This window comes from Strongylocentrotus purpuratus, unplaced genomic scaffold (genome assembly GCF_000002235.5).
Source record: "Strongylocentrotus purpuratus isolate Spur 01 unplaced genomic scaffold, Spur_5.0 spur5_contig_838, whole genome shotgun sequence".
Lineage (NCBI taxonomy): Eukaryota > Metazoa > Echinodermata > Echinoidea > Camarodonta > Strongylocentrotidae > Strongylocentrotus > Strongylocentrotus purpuratus.
This window is the reverse complement of record NW_022145544.1, coordinates 1,142,600-1,163,075: the sequence shown is the minus strand read 5'-3', so window position 1 is coordinate 1,163,075 and position 20,476 is coordinate 1,142,600. Positions and strand designations below refer to the sequence as shown.

Sequence of the window (20,476 nt, the reverse complement as noted above, 5' to 3'; positions counted from 1 at the left end):
GATAGAAAATAAGAATGATTTGAATCAACATTTTATGTCTTTCAAAATAACTTTTACAAAATATTTTCAAAGATGCTAACGGCTTTCCATAATTTTTAAGTCCAACTTAGAGATAAGTTCAACTTAGAATCTTTGTGAAACACCCCCCCCCCCCCCCCCCGGAGTGTTCAGGTATTGCGGTTGTGATAGCGAGTCGATGCATTATGGAATACTACAAGGAATAGAACCTATCGAAATCAAGGCTTGATTAACATGTTTAATTAAATTAAATATAATGGTCTATCGTACATGAGTGTGAATTAGTATTTTAGGGGTGGGATAAGGACATGGTATCCTCCAAAATAACTAAAAATTGAATCTGAAATCATATCGTGATGATTATTGTATTCCAGGGATAGCATATTGTAAGTTGTTCTAAATGAGGTTTATTTACTAAAGTTACGTTCGGTAACGCTTCCCAATACTACGTGTAAGCAATCGGAGTGGACTGCGGTCATTCATGGCGTTGGTGGGTCAACCACACGCACTGAGCAGTGCGTATGGAACGGGAAACAACGAGGCAAATTATAGTGGCGTACACAGTCCTCTATTCGAATACGAGGCCTCTCAGTCACAGTGTGTTGAGTGGATGGAGTCGGTCGTCGCTCGCTCAGCTCGGCTCAGCTCAGCTCAGTAGAGTCGGGCCTGAGCTGGCACCAGTCAGACTGGGCTGTAAGAATAGAAGCAATGTAGGGGAACGCCGCCAGTACAGACAATCCTCCCATAAACAAAAACACGAAGTCACACACAAACTCACCCACCCTACTTCCCAGTAAGGCGTCAGAATGGGTTGTTAGCTTCGAAAATAAGGGCCTCAGGTTTATAACTTTATTCTACTCTTATGGCAATCCATCAGTGTTTGGCCATATAGTGCCAATGGTTTAACTTGCATTAGTCCAAATGAAGGAACTCCCTTCCTATTGAAAACTATTTTTAAAAAATCAATTGTTTTTTTCAAAGCTAACAGTGATAAACAAAAGTTTTTCTAATCATAAAAGTAAAAGAAAGCTGCATCATAATCATTCTCATGTTACTGATGTATGCTGTATACCATCATATCATTGAACAAAATTTGGTTAAAGGCTTACTACTACAAAGAAAGCTGTATATTTGTGAAGATTTAAGTACTATAGGCCTACTACATACATGTTCATATGAAATTGTTATTGTCTTTTATCTCTTTTTTTTTTTCTTTTATCACGGAGGCAAACTGTTGGCACGACTTGTCATCTTCTTCTTGATGGAGGATAGCAAAAATGACTTGGTCTCAGGCAAACTTCAACCACAGCCCCATCTTATAAACAGTTGATATTAATCACAACATATTTACGATTGATTTTAATCGCAACTACGTACATATTAAAGAGATCAGAGGCTGCAAACTTGCGTTTGATTGGAGGACTTGCGATTGGAGGAATTGCGATTGATCCAAGATGGGGCCCAGATTTCACAAATACACATAGGGGCGAGAGCCCAATATATCTATATTAGAACAAGAAAAAGATAAGTTCCAAACAAGTATAGGCCTACAATCAAGATTATTCTTTAAAATTTTAGAAATTTGCTTTCTAGACCATGTCATTTTTCACTTGATTGAATGTCATAAATTGCTTTGTCCTTTCATCATCACCACTATACAATTATTTCCACCACTATCATCATCACTGTTATCGTCATCCCCAACATTATCATCATCCTCATCATCACTGTTATCACCGTCATCATCATCATCATCACTATCACTGTTATCACCCTCATCGTCATCATCATCATCAATATCATCATCATCGTCATCATCATCACTTCACAAAAATTGAGGATAGGTGTGTATCAGTATTCGATCGCACGACATCCTCCCAATGATAAATGCTCTGTGGTCAATTTCCAACATTAACCAAAATCTAAAGTTAAACCCTTGACCCAACACTAACCCTAAACTTCACCTTGATTCCAATTTAACTCTAGAACTTGGCTTTTTATTTTGGAAAACATAAAGACCAAGCAAATGTCAGTTCACTAGAAGAAAGTTCGGTTCACCCATCTCAACTGAGAATCTCTATTATTGAGAATCCTATTCATCACACAAACCATAATCAATACAACCAATTACCATAAAACAAACTTGTGGAAGAAAAACTCTGAATACCTTTTGTTTACTTTCATGGTGCATATTAATGAGTTTATTAATTCAATACCATATTTTTTCTCTCTTTCGTCATTTGTCATATTTTCAACTGGTAAAAAACAGTAACGTTTGCCTATACACATGAACAACACCACATGTACGTGTGTTACGAACATGTCTTTAGAATGGGCAATTTGAATAAGAACAGAGGTATATGAATGAATGAATGATGAATGAATGAATGAATGAATGAAAGAAAGAAAACTTTAAAAACAAGGAGAGAAGAGAGAACAAAGTCTTGTTAGCAAAGTTTGAGATAGGGAAGAGGGAGGAAAGGGAGTATACAATAATTGAATGAACTTATGCATGGCACCATAAATTACAATTGTAAAAATGAGTCCATATGTACAGGTATTATAATATATAATATATATAATATAAAATATTATATTAGATCTAAAAGTAATATAATGCATCATCAGCATCGTGGTGGTCATCACCGCGGGGGCGCCGTCATGATCAGTTCAATCCAACAAGGACATGAGGTGATAAACTGGCGAGAGTAATGTGGTCCCCACCCCTTGATGAAGCTGATTCGTATCGAATTCGGATCCACCGGGCCATCGGGCGGTTCCGACTCCCGGTGCATGAGTTCTAACAACTTGGACTTGGCGTGGTCGTAGATCTTGATTGAAAATCCCGGCGAGAGTTTGTGCACTGTGAACGTCCTGGAGTGAGGTGAGGGGGAGTTCACAAATAAGGCATAGTTGCTCCTGTTGTAGATCCACACCCCGTCCTCTTCCCGGCTCATCGATAGCCCGTAGTCGATCTTCTGGCGAATTTTTGCGACGGACTCTGGCCGGCCCTCCCGCTTCAGCAGGCCCAAGCAGAATCCGTCCCCGTGAGGTAGGTCATAGAAGATATTTACAGAGTCTGTGAATACTGAGTACATGGGTCCAACACGCGTTCTATGTTCCCAATACGCCACGTGACACCAGTGCCTCCTGTTGCCATTCGTTGCGTCCACACCTGGAGTAAAGAAGAAGAAGAAATAAAGAAGACATGGTTAATTACGACTAATCAATACAGACACCGACAAATGGTCATGACAGTGATGTAACTGTGTGACAATCATATGACACTTTAATTCTCACCAAGATCACTTGACTTAATAACAGTGTTATATGGTTCACACAGAAAAAATAAATATATATATATGTTTCATGCATGCTCTGTCTTTTCACCTTTTAGGGGTTTTGGGCTTGGGGGGGGGGGGGGGGGGAGAGAGTTAAGTTAGTTAATTGTTAAAATGCCAGCAGGAAATTTAACATAAACTGTAAGAAAGTTTGGTTGGTCAATCAGGAAACAAACATTGACAGAAAACTCCCAGAGATGGCTATTTTTAGAGGAAAGAGAAGTGTCAATCAAAGTCTTCAAGACAGACTCGCAAGATTTCTCGTAATTTCATCTTTCTATGTTTCCGTTTTCCAAACTTTCCCTTGTCTGGTGGTAAAATAATATGACAAATGAGACACATGTTTTGAATCAAGGAGCGAGCCCCTGTTGTGGGCAGCCAAACATTTTGAAAGCTTGTAGAGCAAAATGGACAATTAGAACACTTCATAACAGGTGGTCTACAAATGGTTCATTAGATATTAACATGTTGTCGCCATGCTTGGCTATGACTGATAGGGGGAAAGCATGAGAAACATAATTGTTGCTTGAAAATGTCTTTTAATTAATACAGAAAAGAAAATGTGCATACTGCATGTTTCATAGTCATGTTAGTCATATTCAGGCATATTGCACTAATAGTGAGTGGGAGAGAGAGAGAGAGTGACAGACAGAGTCAGACAGATAAACTTTACAACCATATTTTTGACTTGTCATTTTGTGACTAATACAGATTAGCAAATATTTCTTTGAGCTTCTCCACCTTGCTATACACACAACTTTGGTTGCTTATTCATGTACATGTAAATCTGGACAGTCTTCCAGGTTGGATGAACCCTACTGCATACGCTTTACATTGCCTCACTGAAACATGTCCAAACTAGCTTGTCTTTCACTAGGAAACTTTCCAACAGTGGACAAGGAAACTGCTTCTGAGCTCAAAAGGAATCATTGATTCCAGCAAAGGGCAGTTGGGAAGGAGGGTCTCCTTTACCTCCAAAGTCATACGAGATTGAAACATATCATAAATTCACTTACAAGACTAATCCCATTACTAGCCCTCAAGAAGCCGACTGGCATCACCAAGACCAAAGGAGTCCTAATGCTCTCTCAGGAGCCAGCATCACAATACCACAACCCTGCTTGTCTCTTCCACTTTGCTATGATATCAACCTGATATATTTCCCCCCAACTAGAGGGTCTTGCTAGATGGTACCCCTCCCCCTTTTTTTTTGCCCTCTCTTTCTCTCTGTCTCTGGTAAGGGGAGAGATCTCTCTATGCTCTTGTGTCACTCCCAAGTACTCCAAGCAGTTATTCTTGAGGGCAGAGTGACTTGTGTTTTCATCTTTGGAAGGTCAAACAGCGATCGTGACTCTCACTTTTCTCCCAAACTCCTGAAGGGGCTTCATATTCTCTTTCAAAAAAATTTCACCGTTCCTATCATCGTAAAAACTACGCCCAAAGTGCCTATAATGTTCGCAACTGTTGGACATATTTCAAATTTTGACTGATTCTCGATATGCGAACCTGACATGGTCCTCTTGAGTCTAGAGAAGATAAGAGTCAAGTTTGTGACATGTGTTTACAGTAGCCCAAATAGATGAAAGCATCGCACTGAATGTACACTGGTTCCAATCAACAGGATACCCATAACTTGTTTTTCATCACAACCTGCTGTATAATGTATACCTCCCAGTTCCTTAAACAAAACATATCGTAACAGACTTCACACAGAATCTACATGAGGCTTAGTTATGAGCTGAACAATTTTTAACATACTGTTTTTAGCACAGAGTTTCACAGCGCTATCACCTTCATCGTGTGGATGGAAGCCATCTTTCTTCCCGTGTTTTCCAGAGACACCCTGCAAAATTTCTTGGAAGCATATTGACCACCCTGCATGGGGTATGAAGGCATAAATAACTATGCACCATTGCTCCAAAGATTAATTTTTAAATCAACTATGAACGAGTAAACCTCATGAAAGGTAATTACTTCATTTGTGACAATACATGTGTAGGCCGGAGACATTAAAACAGAGCCATGAATAAAAACAAATATTTGCAAAATGTGGAGGTTCATGTCAGGTGAAGATTCAGCCACAGGATAGAATAATAGAAAAAAGGTCACGCCATGAATGAATCTTTCATCAAATGAAGGCTGTCTCCGATCAACGAGTAGCGAACTGTATCAGCACACAAATCCCAGAAATTCATCATCTTAAAACAAATTTACAATACCAAAACAGAAACATAGGGTATCTTTTGTTTGCTATCATCTTTAAAACAAATAGTCATGAACCGGCGGCGATGGCTAGAGGAAGTATGGAGACGTAGACTAGCGATGGTGGGACATAATTAGTGACATCAGAAGCGCTGGTTGTCATACCGCCCGACCCAGGCCCGCTGACGACCATCAGTCTGGGTCAAACCCCACATGATTAATAATAGGCAGCTGCCTACTGATCAAAGCGAGATACATATACATGAATGGTAGACGATAGAACGAGAGAGTGAGAGAAGAGAGAAAGAAGAAGCAAAATGTGTGTACACAATCTCTTGCATTACAAATGTAATAGTCAGGAAGGACAAGAAGAAGAGTCAATGATGAATGAATGAAAGGACGAGAGAGTGAGAGGGAGAAAGTGAGAGGGAGAAAGAGAGAGAGAAAGAGAGAGTGTGAGAGAGAGAAGCAAGAAGCAAAATGTGTGTTTACAATCTCTTGCATTAACAAATGTAATAGTCAGGAAGGACAAGAAGAATAGTCAATAATGAATGAATGAATGAAAAAAATGGCCATTGTTCCTTTTCTGCAATACGTGAAGACAGTAGATTACTGTGAAATGTATATCATCCCTATGATTATGATTATCATCACTAGGGATCCCTATCAGATGATTTGTCAAATACAGTCAAAACTCAAAAGTGATTCATTTACTGAGATTATCCCACATTCTTCCATGAAAATGCTTGGAACATACATACATACATGTACATGTATGACTGTTCTTATTTAAATGCAGGCCTCCATGAAATATACATATTCCTCATAGTATTGCCCTGCGCAGAAGAGGGTGTACATGTATTTACGATTTTTATTTCACAGGTAGAAGTATATATATCTATGTACATACCGGTATAGGTTGAGTCTCATGACTAGATTTGAAAATGGTAATTTCGGGGATGGCTGCAGCAAGGCAGTATGATCATGGAGATCTTTTGTATGGGGCACCATGTAGGGGATACACTGATATTGGAGATGTTCAAAATGAAGCCAGCAATCTTTCATCAAAGTTGTTATGCCGTACAAAATAACATAGTCTGCTCTCCTCAATAGTACTACAAATACACACTAATGATATTTTAACACAAAATGTACAGGCCTCCTAAAAGGGCTCCTATGCAGATTCCACATTCCATGAGTTGCATGAAGAATGAGAACTTAGTTCTACTGAGAATTTCAAACTTGAGACATTATTTTACATCATCTAGCGTATCAAGCTCCTTTAGCCAAACCAATCAAAATGCTATTGATCAACTAAATTTAAATGAGGCGTAGATAGGCCTATCCATAGCCACAGGCTTGAAAAACAATACATCCTCCCCTCCCCCACAAAAAACTATAAGATACAAATATGTATCTTCATGTGCATTATGAACAAACACCAACCTTCCAAATATAAATGCATTCTCTCAAATGAAGCAGCTTAGACAATTTAAATGCTTCCCTATCCTTCTATTCATCAATCCTCCTTTCCTCCCCACCCTCATTCTCTCTCTCTCTCTCTCCCACTCTTCTCTATTCTCCCATGCCTGTAATAAAGTCGAGCCCGTATGCACTACTAGCTCTCTCCTCTGGGTTGGTTTGACCCACTACCACCAGAGATCGTGAGCTGGAGCCAGCGAGTCTGCCGGCCAAGGCTGGTTGGGCTCCAATCCAACTGCTGCCTTTTATATACATATCCTCCCCCCAATAGGCAACTGACATGCACCAGAGAAGGAAACAGTCACAAAAACAGCGGAGCAGAAAGGAGAGAAAAGCGGCAAGGATTCATTCGATGTATGATGGCAATAGAGGTGAATTCTTTATGCTTGTTCAAAGAACCATGCCAATGCCCATGTATGCACAGGGTAAAAAGGAGAAGAAAAAAACACACACAGAATGCATTTCTGCAGCGATGTGTGCGTGTGTACATGTATTACACACATACACCGTGCCGTGGCTTTTTGGCAGTGTACTACTTACTCCTGCATGCATATTTGTTTGAAGGAGTTACTTTTTCAAACAAAATATTGATGGAGGGTTTATAAGTTGATGTGGATTCTGAAATGCATATGGAAGCAGATAGGACTGGGGGAGAGGAGATGAAGGAAAGAGAGATGGAAAGGAAAACCAACGTTGGATTGTAGGGCCCCCTTATATATAATGCCAATGTTCTGTAAACACACAGGAACCATCTTTTGTTAGTTGGTCATTAGGACATAATAGGTGGCTCAAAACCCCTGGCCCATTAATGACCCTCTTTTCAACCCTGGCAAGTCTCCCTCTCTCCCATTGTGCTCACAAGCATTTCAAAAGGGCATAAATTCAAAAAGGCAAGCGAGGTCCATTCATCCCGGGTCATAAAGAGGGGTAGAGGCAGACAAAATGAGCGATGGATGGGAAGAGATGGGGCAGAAATTGAGAAAAGAGCGAGGGGTTACAAAGCCTGCACGAGACGAGATGAAAGAAGACTATCCTAATACTGCAGTTTGAGGTTCTACCATTTACCCTTGATGGTATGGGTAATTGGCACTAAATGATTTAATGAGGCACACCAGTGGTGCAGCCAAACATTTTCTTGAGGTTATTGCCCCCCATTTCCTTGTTACCCAATGACAAATTATCCCTCCAGCACTCCAAATTAAGAATGCAGACTAACCAGGATGCACCCCTTATTATTAGACTATCCTTTCTGAATATCATCACCATAGACCTCAATGGGGGCAACTAAAACTCTTGTCCACAAATACCCCTGATATCCTGTCTTCTAGGACAACCATAATGTCTGAAACGATAAGTGCAAGTCAACAGTGTCTTCTGTAAAACCCCAAAATTGCAATTTTGTTGGAAAAACGCTATAGTACACTAACCCTATTAATGTCAAGTAACTCAAATGTTGATGGTGATGTTGATTAAGTTCTAAACATTATCTTTTTCATCTTTAAATCAAATGTAACTCAAATGTTGATGGTGATGTTGATTAAGTTCTAAACATTATCTTTTTCATCTTTAAATCAAAACAAACCAAGATAAAACACATTTTGTTTTAAGATAATATGATCTTCACACAACCTCGACTAGGAATGCACTAAATCAAAAGGGGTACAGAGCAAGGTATCCTGGTACCATTCTGCATCTTTGGAATCCTAGTGGCAGTGTCCTATAGCATCCTCCCGACTCTAGAGAAGGGAAACCAAACCAAACCAAGCAGACATCTTGGAATGGGAACCTCTGGCCTCTACTTCGTCTCCAGGGCATTGACTTGGAAAGAAGGTCAGTCAAGGCCTTGCTGCTGTAAGTAACAGTCCCTATCGAGGGAGATGTGCTACAGAGACTCTTGATATGATTTGTAGCCTTTTTGATGGAACAGTAAATTTGGGGTACAGCCCCTGGTGAATTTCTTTGCTGCACATAATTCAAGTATATATTTTGTAGAAAATGCATGGGAGGGAGGGAGGGAGGGAGGGGGGGGGGGGTTGTAAAGCACTAGGGATGTACACTGTACTGCACATTTGCATTGAACCAACCAGCTTGGTTTTCACTTGCGCAGCCATCAAAACAATGTTTCTACTGGCACTCTTGACCTAGTCTTGGAGTGATTTGAAGAAGGAAACATTCCCTCTCGAATTGTATGACCACCTGTGTTATTTCATTAAGGAAATATGATATTATTATACAAGTAGCTTGAACATTAATATGCACACATGTTCTTTAGCCACATCTACGTTGGTTCAATCAATGGATGTGTTGTTTTATACTTCTTTTTTTTGCTCCACTCCGATGAAGCAGGCGAATTGGCTGTAATAACGTGGGGCGTCATGACTGTGAGCATGACGCTCAAGCAGTAGCACACTTATAATGCATATTTGATGACATACATGACAAAACCCGAGTTCAATCCGAATACTGTCTCATGCAACTTCCATTATGCCTCAAGTCCATCCAGCAATAAAATAGCACTGTTCCTGCAGGGATAGTAGTAGTCGTAGTGCATGCATATTATACCGTATCCATTACCTTGGGATGAGTTGTGAGGTACCGGTAATAATATTACCACAACCCAAGGTGCAGCTAAGTTATGTAAGCTAATGTATTTTCAAGCATTTATTCTATTATATATTTATTCGCTGAAATATTTGATGAAGGCCAGTGACAGTCAATGGTACCTGCACAAGTGCAATCTTAATTTTTTTCATGTAACAATATTCTGTGACAATTTAATTATAGGTTAAGTAATAAAACACATTTTGGTCAATATAATCTGTCATTCATTATATCAGCTTACTTTTTTCAAGGTATCACGTTATGACATGGAATCTATTGTGTAATGGGTATCATTTTTCTGTATCATGTACATGGTATTACGTTACGAACCAAAAATATGGAAGGGAATTTAGTAATCAATGCTAACATAAATGTATGTACAGGTACTGATTGTCAGCTTAAAGTTATCAGGAGAAAATAAATAGAATCAATTTCAATCAGGAATATAACATGTACATGTATGCTGTATATATACAGGCCTACTACGTAAATGTACATGTGAGGAAAATAGAGGATAAATAGATGTTTTAATATTTCTAGAAAATTGCTAACCGGTAGTATTGCGGCAAAGTCGATTCATATGTTAATACAGTTTAGGTAGGCTACATAGGCGTAGGCCTAGTACAGTACTGGGTATATGTTTGTTGTGTACCTACCGGTACATGACAAATCTTGCTCTATTTTATACAGGGTGTAGCTTTCTATGTGGGCATGAAACAAAAAGGTGACAAACACCAGAGTGGAGCATCACCGAGACACATCCCTTCAAATGTCAATGACACCAGCCCTAATCAGCAGGAATGTGGCGTAAATTGAACTTTCTAGGCGCAAAGAGAAGCAAGAGTGGAGGCAAAGGCAACAGGGGTGCGAAGAAGGTCGGTCGCTGACTTCGCCAGCCATCAGGTGTTTCATTCAATGTTCGGGGAACCTATCTCAACGGCAACAGGTGGAAATGCAAGTGTCAATAACATGGCACAGCATGCCACTGCAGCAGAGATGGATAGGCCTGTTGTGGCCAGCCATTTGCCTCGGAAAGGAAGGTGTGGTGGAATGGACAGGGGACTCAATGTGCAGAAGACATACAGATAATCATGTGGGACTACATGTATGTTTAATTGTATACACAATGTCAAAATTTATCATAAATAAGAAATGCATTTGAAATTGTGAATGCAAAGTAAAATTAATTTAGTTTTTAATATACAAAAGTGATAAAAAGGGCATCTTTGTAGGAATGTTCAACACAAAGTGAAAACGACTGCACAAGTGCACACATAACCAAACTCATTCATTACAAGAACCATAACATATGTATTTAAACAATCAGTATCGGTCGAGTTTGAAGTTGTGGGTATATTACCAGCATGACATTTAAGGTCACAAGGCCAATCATCTCTCCTCCAATTACTCCAGCAACCCCACTGAGTCTCTACAAACGGTTTCCCTAAAATACCCTTGTTTTGGTTTGTATTACTCCCACTGAGTTGCAATGAAGGTAGAATACAAGGGGCTGTACTTTCTAATATCTTTGAAACTATTCCCAGATTGAAACATGAGCTGCAATTGCATTTATAAATGCTTTTCATATTTTTAAGTAATGCTGTATTCATTTTAGTTTAAAAGGCATGTAAATTATATTAGTAAGTTAGCATATTGCAAAATGTACATGTAATGTGTAAACAAATAGGAGTTTCATGATCAATACATGGCAAGAAAGTAGAAACCCAATGGCCACATGTCTACAGATAAAAATCAATTTACAGATGTACTTCACTGTGTTGTACGATAAAGAAAGAGAGAGAGAGAGAGAGGGAATAGAGGAGACACATGTATACTGGAGAAAGGAAAAAGGAAACATAGAATCAAAGGTTAAAAATCAGAGATAGACAGAAAGAGGTCCTAAGCGTCTCTGGATAGTCATTAAAACTGGCGTCCTTCTGCTAAGCGTTGGCACCAGTAAGGCTATTCGGCAGGGCCAGGCAAGGTTCTCTACACTTATTCTTTAGCTGCAGGCTCCCTCATACGACAGACAGCTAACATGGCTGCCACTTCAATCCTTTCGACCTCTCTCTCTGAATTTTCCTTCGTTATGTGGCCAATACTGGCCATATATCATTTGACAAATCTTGCCTTTGATTGTGAACTACATGTACAATGTACATGTGGGCCTACAACATCTACATCATGAAAATACACTTATGCAAACATGCATATATTTTATCAATACAAATAGCAAAAGAATCTTGTCATCAGCATATTCAACTCATTGACAATTATCTTTTTCTTTCTCAAAAACAACAATATTCTGTCCTAGCTCTTTCCTTAACCAGCAAGAAGAGTTAGCATATTTATTTCACCAGTTTTTCATTAAATTTTGTTATTCCATGCATCTATCCTATATTCTCTGCATAAAATATCTTGTTCCAGATCAACTTGATTTGTAACACTACAAGTACAATACATAAACCCTTATAGGCCTACATGGACATGTATATGTTATCAACTTGGTTCTCAGAATCCTTTTTTTGTGCTATTCTTGCCAAGGAAAACACATCCGCCCCTCTACAGCCTCACGCTAATCAACATAGGCGAAGGTTTGTCCCCCCCCCCCCCCCTCAGCGTGTTCCATCTATTGATGTACACAGCTAACTATCTCTTTAGCTATGCCATGCTGTTTACCGTAGCTGATTGTGCTCATTGTGTTGAGAAAATGGAAATATCTGGGTTGTCTCGCTTAGTAAGTCTCAGTGACGTCCAACTATTTATTCACTTGGAAACGATAAGCCATAAGCACAAAAAAGCTGGATAATCCCTTTAGGGGGCAAGGTGGACAAGACCAAATAAGATACCGAACATTTTGAACTGTAATCGCTGATAACCGTTCTATTCTAAGCATAGATTGTCTTTTAACCTGCCAAATCCTTTGTTATTATTATCATCATTTATTTATTTCAATTTTTAAATCAAGGCGTGGTTGAATGGCAAGCATGAAAGTTACAGAAGCTATATGTTCATGTATGATAATGAGTCTAAAAGAACATGCAGTCTCTTTTATATCCATTTCACTTTCCTTTAATAACAACACTCCTGCCTATATCGCTAACTTGTGGCTGTACATGAAGCAATTAGTGTCGACCAACAGAAGAGTTCCAAAGCAGGGTCGTCACTGGTGCTCCTCGAGAAGAAAGAGCCAAAACCTGATGAATGGGGGGGACAGGAAGACGCTGGCTGACACAATGGGGCTTGAATCTATACCCCCCAAAAAAGGAAGGCGTAACACAACACAAGGGAGACAGGGCCATTTAGGGGGACCAGAACTGTGGAGTCTTCTCTGCATGCATGCATGACCAACCTGTGGACAACTTGGTGCCCAAAGGAGGCAGGCGAACAATGGGTGGAGGGGATTGAAGGGGGCTAGCCATTGACTGGTACAGGAAAAGCTCACAAACAATGATAGGCGACAGAAAGAGAGAGAAAGACAGAGAGAGAGTGACAGAGAGAGAGAGAGGGTAGAAATAAGAATGACTGATGGTGATTATTAGAAAACTAAGAAAGGGGGAAAAAAGCTAATCAGCGTAAGCCTGATGGTGCCAGGTCGTGATAAATGAGACTTTATCAAAACCACATGGATGCACACATCATAATGGCACGATACTTACTGAGAATTTTCTTTCACATCGCATACCTATGGTTATCAAAAGATGTATTTCTTTAAACATTACCAATGTAATTGGTAATCACGAGCATAAGTTATTTGCTTTATCGCCATTTTCAGCCTAGTCAGAGAATAATCACATGACAATACTTTTTTTTCTCAAAATCACACAAACAGCAAGTTGGCGTAATTGTAAAGTTCATCATGTTCATTGCAGTATTACTATTATTCCATCCGGTGAGGTTCTAATTGCTATAGCACAAAGCAACAGAGGACGATTCTGAAGCAAATCAATATAGTCAATTGCATGTGGATTAACCCTAGCTAGATCCATTGATTTCTATTCTCCGTAGAATAAGTTCAATTGAAGAGAGCCCAATTTGCGGGTGGCCTTCCTGTGTACACAGCAAGTATGACTACGGTCTGTACGTACAGTTTGCAAGCCCTCTATAGACTCTAACGCCATGCAGAAAATTAACAAAACAGAGTCGTTGACCATGTCGGAGACACATTTATTTAACATTATATGATCATATCATTTCATTTGTTACACCCAGTCCCCCAATGATTTATGTGTAGATGTAGCATACTACAAGCTCCTTTTCTGCCATCTTTGGCTGGTTTTGAGCTCTTGCCTCTGCTCGCATGACTGGAGTTTGGTGGAGGAATCTAGGCTTTGTGTACATTGGTGCGTTGTTCTGACTGAGAGGTAAGGCGAGGAGTGAAAGGCTATATTCCATTGCTATGCATGTTTATCTATGCCTAGAGCTCCTAGCTTCCCATCCATCCCAGGCCCATGTGAAGAAACATAAAGCTTGTGAACAGCGTGGGGTATCCTTTCAACACGGGCTCCGAGTTCCGTTATCATGTGCATACATGCGAAAAGCAATGTGAGGCAGTATTCATGCAGTTTACAATGCTGCTGCAATGAACATGTTCACGGGTGCATTCTGTGGTAAAAAAAATGCAATCTTCATACTGTACATGAAGGACTATGCATGGGACTTGATCACTGTGGTGCACTGTGCATCATAGGCATATAAATGCACATACATGTAGTCATTGAAAACTCCAGCAATTCCAAAACAATACTTCTTATCAAATTCCTGGACAAATTAAATCCACAGTGCAGTGGGTTATGTATAGTATATTTTCGATTTTCGCCTAATATATTGCACTTAAAACAGTAGGGATGGGAAACCAATACAAAGAAAAAATATAGATGTGTGAATTGTGTCAAGGACATGGCCAGTTCACTACTACACAGAGAGCACACAAACAATTGAAGTCCAACCGAATGCATTGAATTACATCTCAAGCATAGTATTTCCATATATTGTATTATTTTAGAACACAGCACAGCCAATAACAACAATACATTTTAAAAACTCCTACATTCAAATGATTCAACATTACTTTACACATTTGTTTTCATTCATCTTGTTCTTACCCATCATTTCCTTTCTGCTTGTGGTCTTTAAAGACAATTTTTTGTAACATATTTATCAATACTAATCTTATGAGGCTTCTCTACATATTTTAAAACATGGTAGTTTTTTTACCTTGCAAGCTAGAAAGCCTACAATATACATAAATGCAGGCTTCACAGCATCCATTCAAGATTTTCTATTGTGGCTGAACTTTTTTCTTCATTTTTTGATACATGGGACAACCTGTCAGCGCCCATAATCCGACAAAATTACCTCGGCCTTACCGTGCGATATCAAGTTTCATAGCAAAATAATTTCCTCCATCTTACAAAGTGTAGGTATATAGTGAACCTAAGTTGTAAAGCACTTCATAACGGTTATTTTTTTTCTATCTGGATGTTTTTATGTTTTGAACTTGAAGCTTTTAATTACCAAGTTGATCTTGGAAGTCGGTGGTACACAGATTCTGCAACCACCCTTTTCTTTGATACAATATTGAATCTGTTTTTTTCTTCTTCTTTGCCTACCATATTTTCTTTTCCACGGTTATCGCACGAGCAGCAGCTGAACCCGCGACCCCACGACCCAAAGATCCTAGCAAATCCCGCTAGTAACCAGAAAGAGAAGGCCCGAGGGCAGTGTGACGCCCGGATGAAATGAAAATACTTGTAGTTTGTATGATGGGGGACTCCTTGGCTGGCTGGCTGGCTAAGCAAAAATGAAATTATGCTCACTGTTGCCTCTTCGACATCGTGTCGTATTAATCAATGAACTGTACAATTCTACACATGCTGCCACTGGGGCTTCCTCTATTTCAAAAGGGGATCGGAGTAGGGAGGCCAGAACATCTGGAAATATCCTTTCATTTATTTTAGGTGATGACATGATCATTTCATTCTTAATATACTTTTTGCAGTGAAAATGCATACCAGTATATGGTCCACACAAATGCAGGTCTATACCAAAAATATGACAAAATAACATAATTCTAATTATAGGAGATCGATGATGGTTCTGAGTTTCATTGGCATACACCAGTTTACGGGCGGCACATGTGGTATTTTAACAAGGCACTTTTACAAACGATATTTTCTCCTCGTTTGCGCACAGCCTTGAATTTGGCTGGCTGCAGGAGACGGACCAAGGAGAAGGTCAGAGGTTAAAGTTTGTTGTTTGCATTAGATGATGCTGCTCTCAGATCGGACTAGGCGGACTTGCTAGGATTCCAATCTTAAAAGTCCCTTGGTTTACATCTTCCTCCACTTTCCTCTCTCTGCCATTTTGCGCTCATATTCCTTTCCATCTATCCTATCTAATCCCTCCTTTATTCCGATCAACTCTCTCCTAATCATCTCCGACCCCTCCCTAACCTTCCTCACTCTCTCATTAAGACCTTTTCTTTTTGACAGTAATCCGAGCTGGATTGTTAAACGGCCATTGACATAGATCTGTACTACTCATGAAACAACAGGCAACAATAACAATTATGTCACCTGGAGCTCACCTGCTGAATTCTTCTGTAATCTGATACTCATCCACCTGTCTACCGCACTTGGTCTTATCAATCATCACAACCACTGACTTCCTTAGTATCACACAAGGAGCTTTCAACTACAATATATTCATGTATGTTTTGGTAATTAATTACAAATGAATTACTTCTATTTCTACTAGCCCCTCTTCACATATTTTATGCATTGTGTAGCTGTTCATGTAGTACCATAGTTTTGCCCTTTATAAAGTTTTATCTCATCTCAAAATTCTCTTTCATGTTTTCTTCTTAATGAAGGAAAAGTTATTCAAAAAATGAGGACTGAGGAACATATATATGCCTACATATTTTGTTTAAATAATATATATTCAGCTTGCATCATGATGAATGTTAAACAGTCTCTGATTAACATATTTAAATTATTCCCTTTATTTCTCCATACCAACTGTAAAAGACATGAGCATGTAAGTAATAATAGAGACTAGAGTCCAGCTGTGCTACATTTACAGGTACCCTACTACCGGTATGTCTACATTAAATTCTGCATGTGAGTGTGTGTGTGTGTAGGTAGGTGGGTGGGCGGGTGTGTGTTTATCATTTCTCAAATATTACATGTACTTGGTTTTACAAAAAAAATGTCATTCCTACACATCATGTCAACAGTGTAATTTTATTGACAGTGCAAATGTTTGTTCTTCGAATCTGATCTCAAAGTCATAAGCCCCTCGAACAGAGCAAATACATGAACCATTCTCTCACAACTACTATCCCCAGCGCTACGTCCATGTACTAACAGACTGCCACAACATACACATGTACATTGTACACGATAATGATGCTTCTGTTGCTACTAGCATGAAGTCACGCTCATTCTCAACATTCACCTACTGCAGATATGTCTAGGCCCTATATATATATATATATATATATACAATATGATACTTTTAAAAAAAAATAAGCGATGAGAACATTACCGGTACATTACAAAAGGTATTGCTTTTAGTTTTACATGTAGTACATGACTCCACTCCTGATCCATGGCAATAATTTGTTAAAAATGTCATCATTAAATAATACCACAAATAAATGTACGTGCCTTTTGAGGGAATTCTTTGTTGAGAGCCAGAAACAGGTTATCATGTGAGTTCAATGCTTATCTTCAAGAGCGACTTGACATTGGCCCTGTCAGGGAGCTCTGTAAACAAACTCAAATCTAACAACTTCTCTTAATGAAGCAAAAGATAAATGGGATTGCAATTACCGCAAGCAAGCAGATAATTATCAACTAGATATCGTTATTCTATTCCAGAACAATGAAAACAGAGTAATTATTAATAACAGTTTTTCCCCCTTTTAATCCTGCAATTTCTTTCAATGAAACTTAAATGAAAAAAATTCAGCACAAAGGCAAACGATAGGAGGAATAAATGTACATATCCATCATCATTTAAGGGTAATCCTTGAGATTTCGTACACAGAGACACAAAGTCGAGCAGGAAAAAGATTCACCCTAAAGGCATCTTCTGTGATGCTGTCACAAAAAGAAAAGAAAGAAAAAAACTGATCTCAGAGGGGTGCAGCACTAGGTGGCAAAACACAATCCTATTTCTTGTGTTATTTGCGTTCTCAAATGATGACATTTTTTTGTTCAGACTTTTAGTTTTGTCAAAAATACATATATTTCTTTAAAAAATAAAAGGTAAGAATTTGCAGACAGGTAGGTGGGATATTATAATATATGACAACATCAACATCTAATTCAATCACGGAAAATTTGCTAAGGGTTTTCCTTTTACAATGTAATATTCATCATGTGTGCACGTGTCCATGTACATGAACACAGAGATGAAGATATCTAGAACGAGGTGGTACTGAATTTTACATGTTCATCAAGCTTACATAATGAATCCAACCTTTCTCCATTCTGTCTTCCTAATCACTAACAAAACCCATTTCACTCTGTTGCATCGAATAACATGGCTCATCCTTGCCATATCTGCTTTTTTCCCTCAAATCATTTAATATGCGTGCACACACAGAATTCCCCATGCCTCCTAGGTTCTAAACATGCATACTTCTTGTCAAACAGTCGTAAACTTTACGACAAGATCTATTGTTGAGAGATCAGCGCATAATAGGGGCTTTTTCACGCTAGCCTGTATGCAGCAGTAGCTTTCCATTTTTACCTTCATGCACCTGGGGGGGGGGGGGGAGCTGCTCTAGCTCTAGTGTGCATTAATTTGTGCGTATTAATTCTTGCAGCAGCAGCAGCACCTGTGTTATGGAGCGGTTGGGTAATCAGGTCAAATACATTTCATTTCTTCATCAGAGGAGAAAACCAGCTGGATGCCAACCCTGGTTGAACGTTTATTCACGGGACTGAGCATCATCAACGACGCATGAAAAAAATATCAAAAATATTTCATCACTTTTGATATGCATACAGTGTATATCATGCCACCGTTTCCTGTCTAAATTTTCTGCTTTAGACTCCCGTGCTACTCGCCTGACTTTCAAAAGCTAAATTTTAAGTTATAGGTGCTAGCTTTCCCATAGTATATGTATTATTTTGTTTCCCATTAAAAATCTTACAGGACTGATAATTTGTGATCACTTTCAATGACCAAGTTATTCTCACCCATAAATGTCTAAATCTTCAGTAAACAAGAATAGGATCATTTACACCGACAGCAAAATCTGTCTAGTTTTTTTTTCTCACTATCTGGACTTTGTCGCAACTACCCATAAACACACCCTCAAAAATGAGGGGTTCTTGAAAAGAAACAAAAAATTGTTGCAATGTAAATGGACTTACAATAATGTAGGCAAAATGGCTTGAGGGGCTTTGTTTTAGTGTAGCACTCGAAGGTCAGAGGTCATGCATGGAATGTATAAGGTTACAGATTCTTAAGAACACTGTATAAACACAAAATTCAAGTGTTTGAAGTGGTTTGTGGTATTCCAAATGAACATGGAAATGGCTAGCAGCCCAGGGCAATTTTTGTGTTTACTTTACCATCAGGTTATACAGCAAGAAGACACATTTGATTATGATTTTCTTTTGGTATAGCAATGCATGAATATATACAGGCCCGCATGAATACTTTATACAGGCCCGCATGTAGGATTCCACTGTATACACTGTGCAGAAAGCATGAAATAACCTAGTAACTTAATGCAAAATGAATTATCATACAAAGTGATGACACAGTTATCTGCAAAACGTATTACTAGTATCTCAACCAAAATGGTAAAAGCATTTTTTCTTCCCATCTTTTCGAACAAAATTACATCTGTATCTTTGAATGCAGTGAACATGAAGACTGCATTTAACTTATATATTCTTTCTTCCCATTATGGAACGTCAAAACATATGTACATTTGATTTCCTCCTCTCAGACTTCCATATTTGACCTCATATTCCCATCTTCAATACCAGACTATCTCCAATGAACTTGGGTGCCAGGGCCCCAAAGTCTCTCCTTCTATCCGTCTCTCCTTCTATCCATCTTCCTTTCTAATCTATCCCTGCAATCTACATGCACTAGCCCTTCTCTCTCTCTCTCTCTGCATCTCTTTCTTTCCTTCTCTCTTTCCCTCTCCCTCTTTCTCTCTCTCTCTCCCCCTCTATCTATCTCTCTCTCTGCTGTGGCAATGAGAGAAACCTGCCCTGGAGCATCTCCAAATGAAAAAAGCACCAAGTCTCCTCCAAGATTGTTACAAAAACATACAGAAAAAAAAAAAGGGGAAAAATGCGACAGCCATTTCTGCCCTGGCCCCACACAGCTCGCCAAAATAAAATAGCAGCTCCGTGCACAATCATTTGCGACATGCAGGTCTGAATTAGATTTCGACGTGGGGGGAATATATTATACATGCAATCTTGTGCACTCGCATGGCGGAGAAAAGGCAAAATGGATGGATAGGGTGGATAGCTAAAAATTATGGAGAGGGAGGGAGCCAGAGAGGGGAGGTGAAGAGAGAGAGAGAGATGGAGACGGAGAGGGAGAGTGACAAAAAGAGAGAGAAAGAGAGAGGGATAGAGGGAGGTGGATGAGGAAAACATGTGTAGATGCCGAGGCACACACTATACATGTAAATATACACACAGGAGAGCTACATGTATAGCTAGCTATGCTTTGGACAAAGCTGACATGTATTTTCTTGAAGAGGGACGGTGTAGTAGGACAACAAACCAGCATTTATCTTATATTCATTAAAACCACAAAGATAATTATATCTGTGAATTTTATAT

At 39.1% G+C, this 20,476-nt stretch overlaps 1 protein-coding gene across 1 annotated transcript in view; it reads right to left on the bottom strand.

Moving 5' to 3' along the window:
* Positions 1 to 2,191: 2,191 nt before the first annotated feature.
* The window catches only part of LOC115924511 (mothers against decapentaplegic homolog 6-like), a 35,021-nt gene continuing 16,736 nt past the window's right edge, over positions 2,192 to 20,476 (bottom strand). Inside the window, exon 4 of the mRNA XM_030986834.1 lies at positions 2,192 to 3,193. Within this exon, the coding sequence (XP_030842694.1) occupies positions 2,661 to 3,193 (533 nt within the window). The 3' untranslated portion in view covers positions 2,192 to 2,660. The remainder of the gene's footprint in view (positions 3,194 to 20,476) is intronic.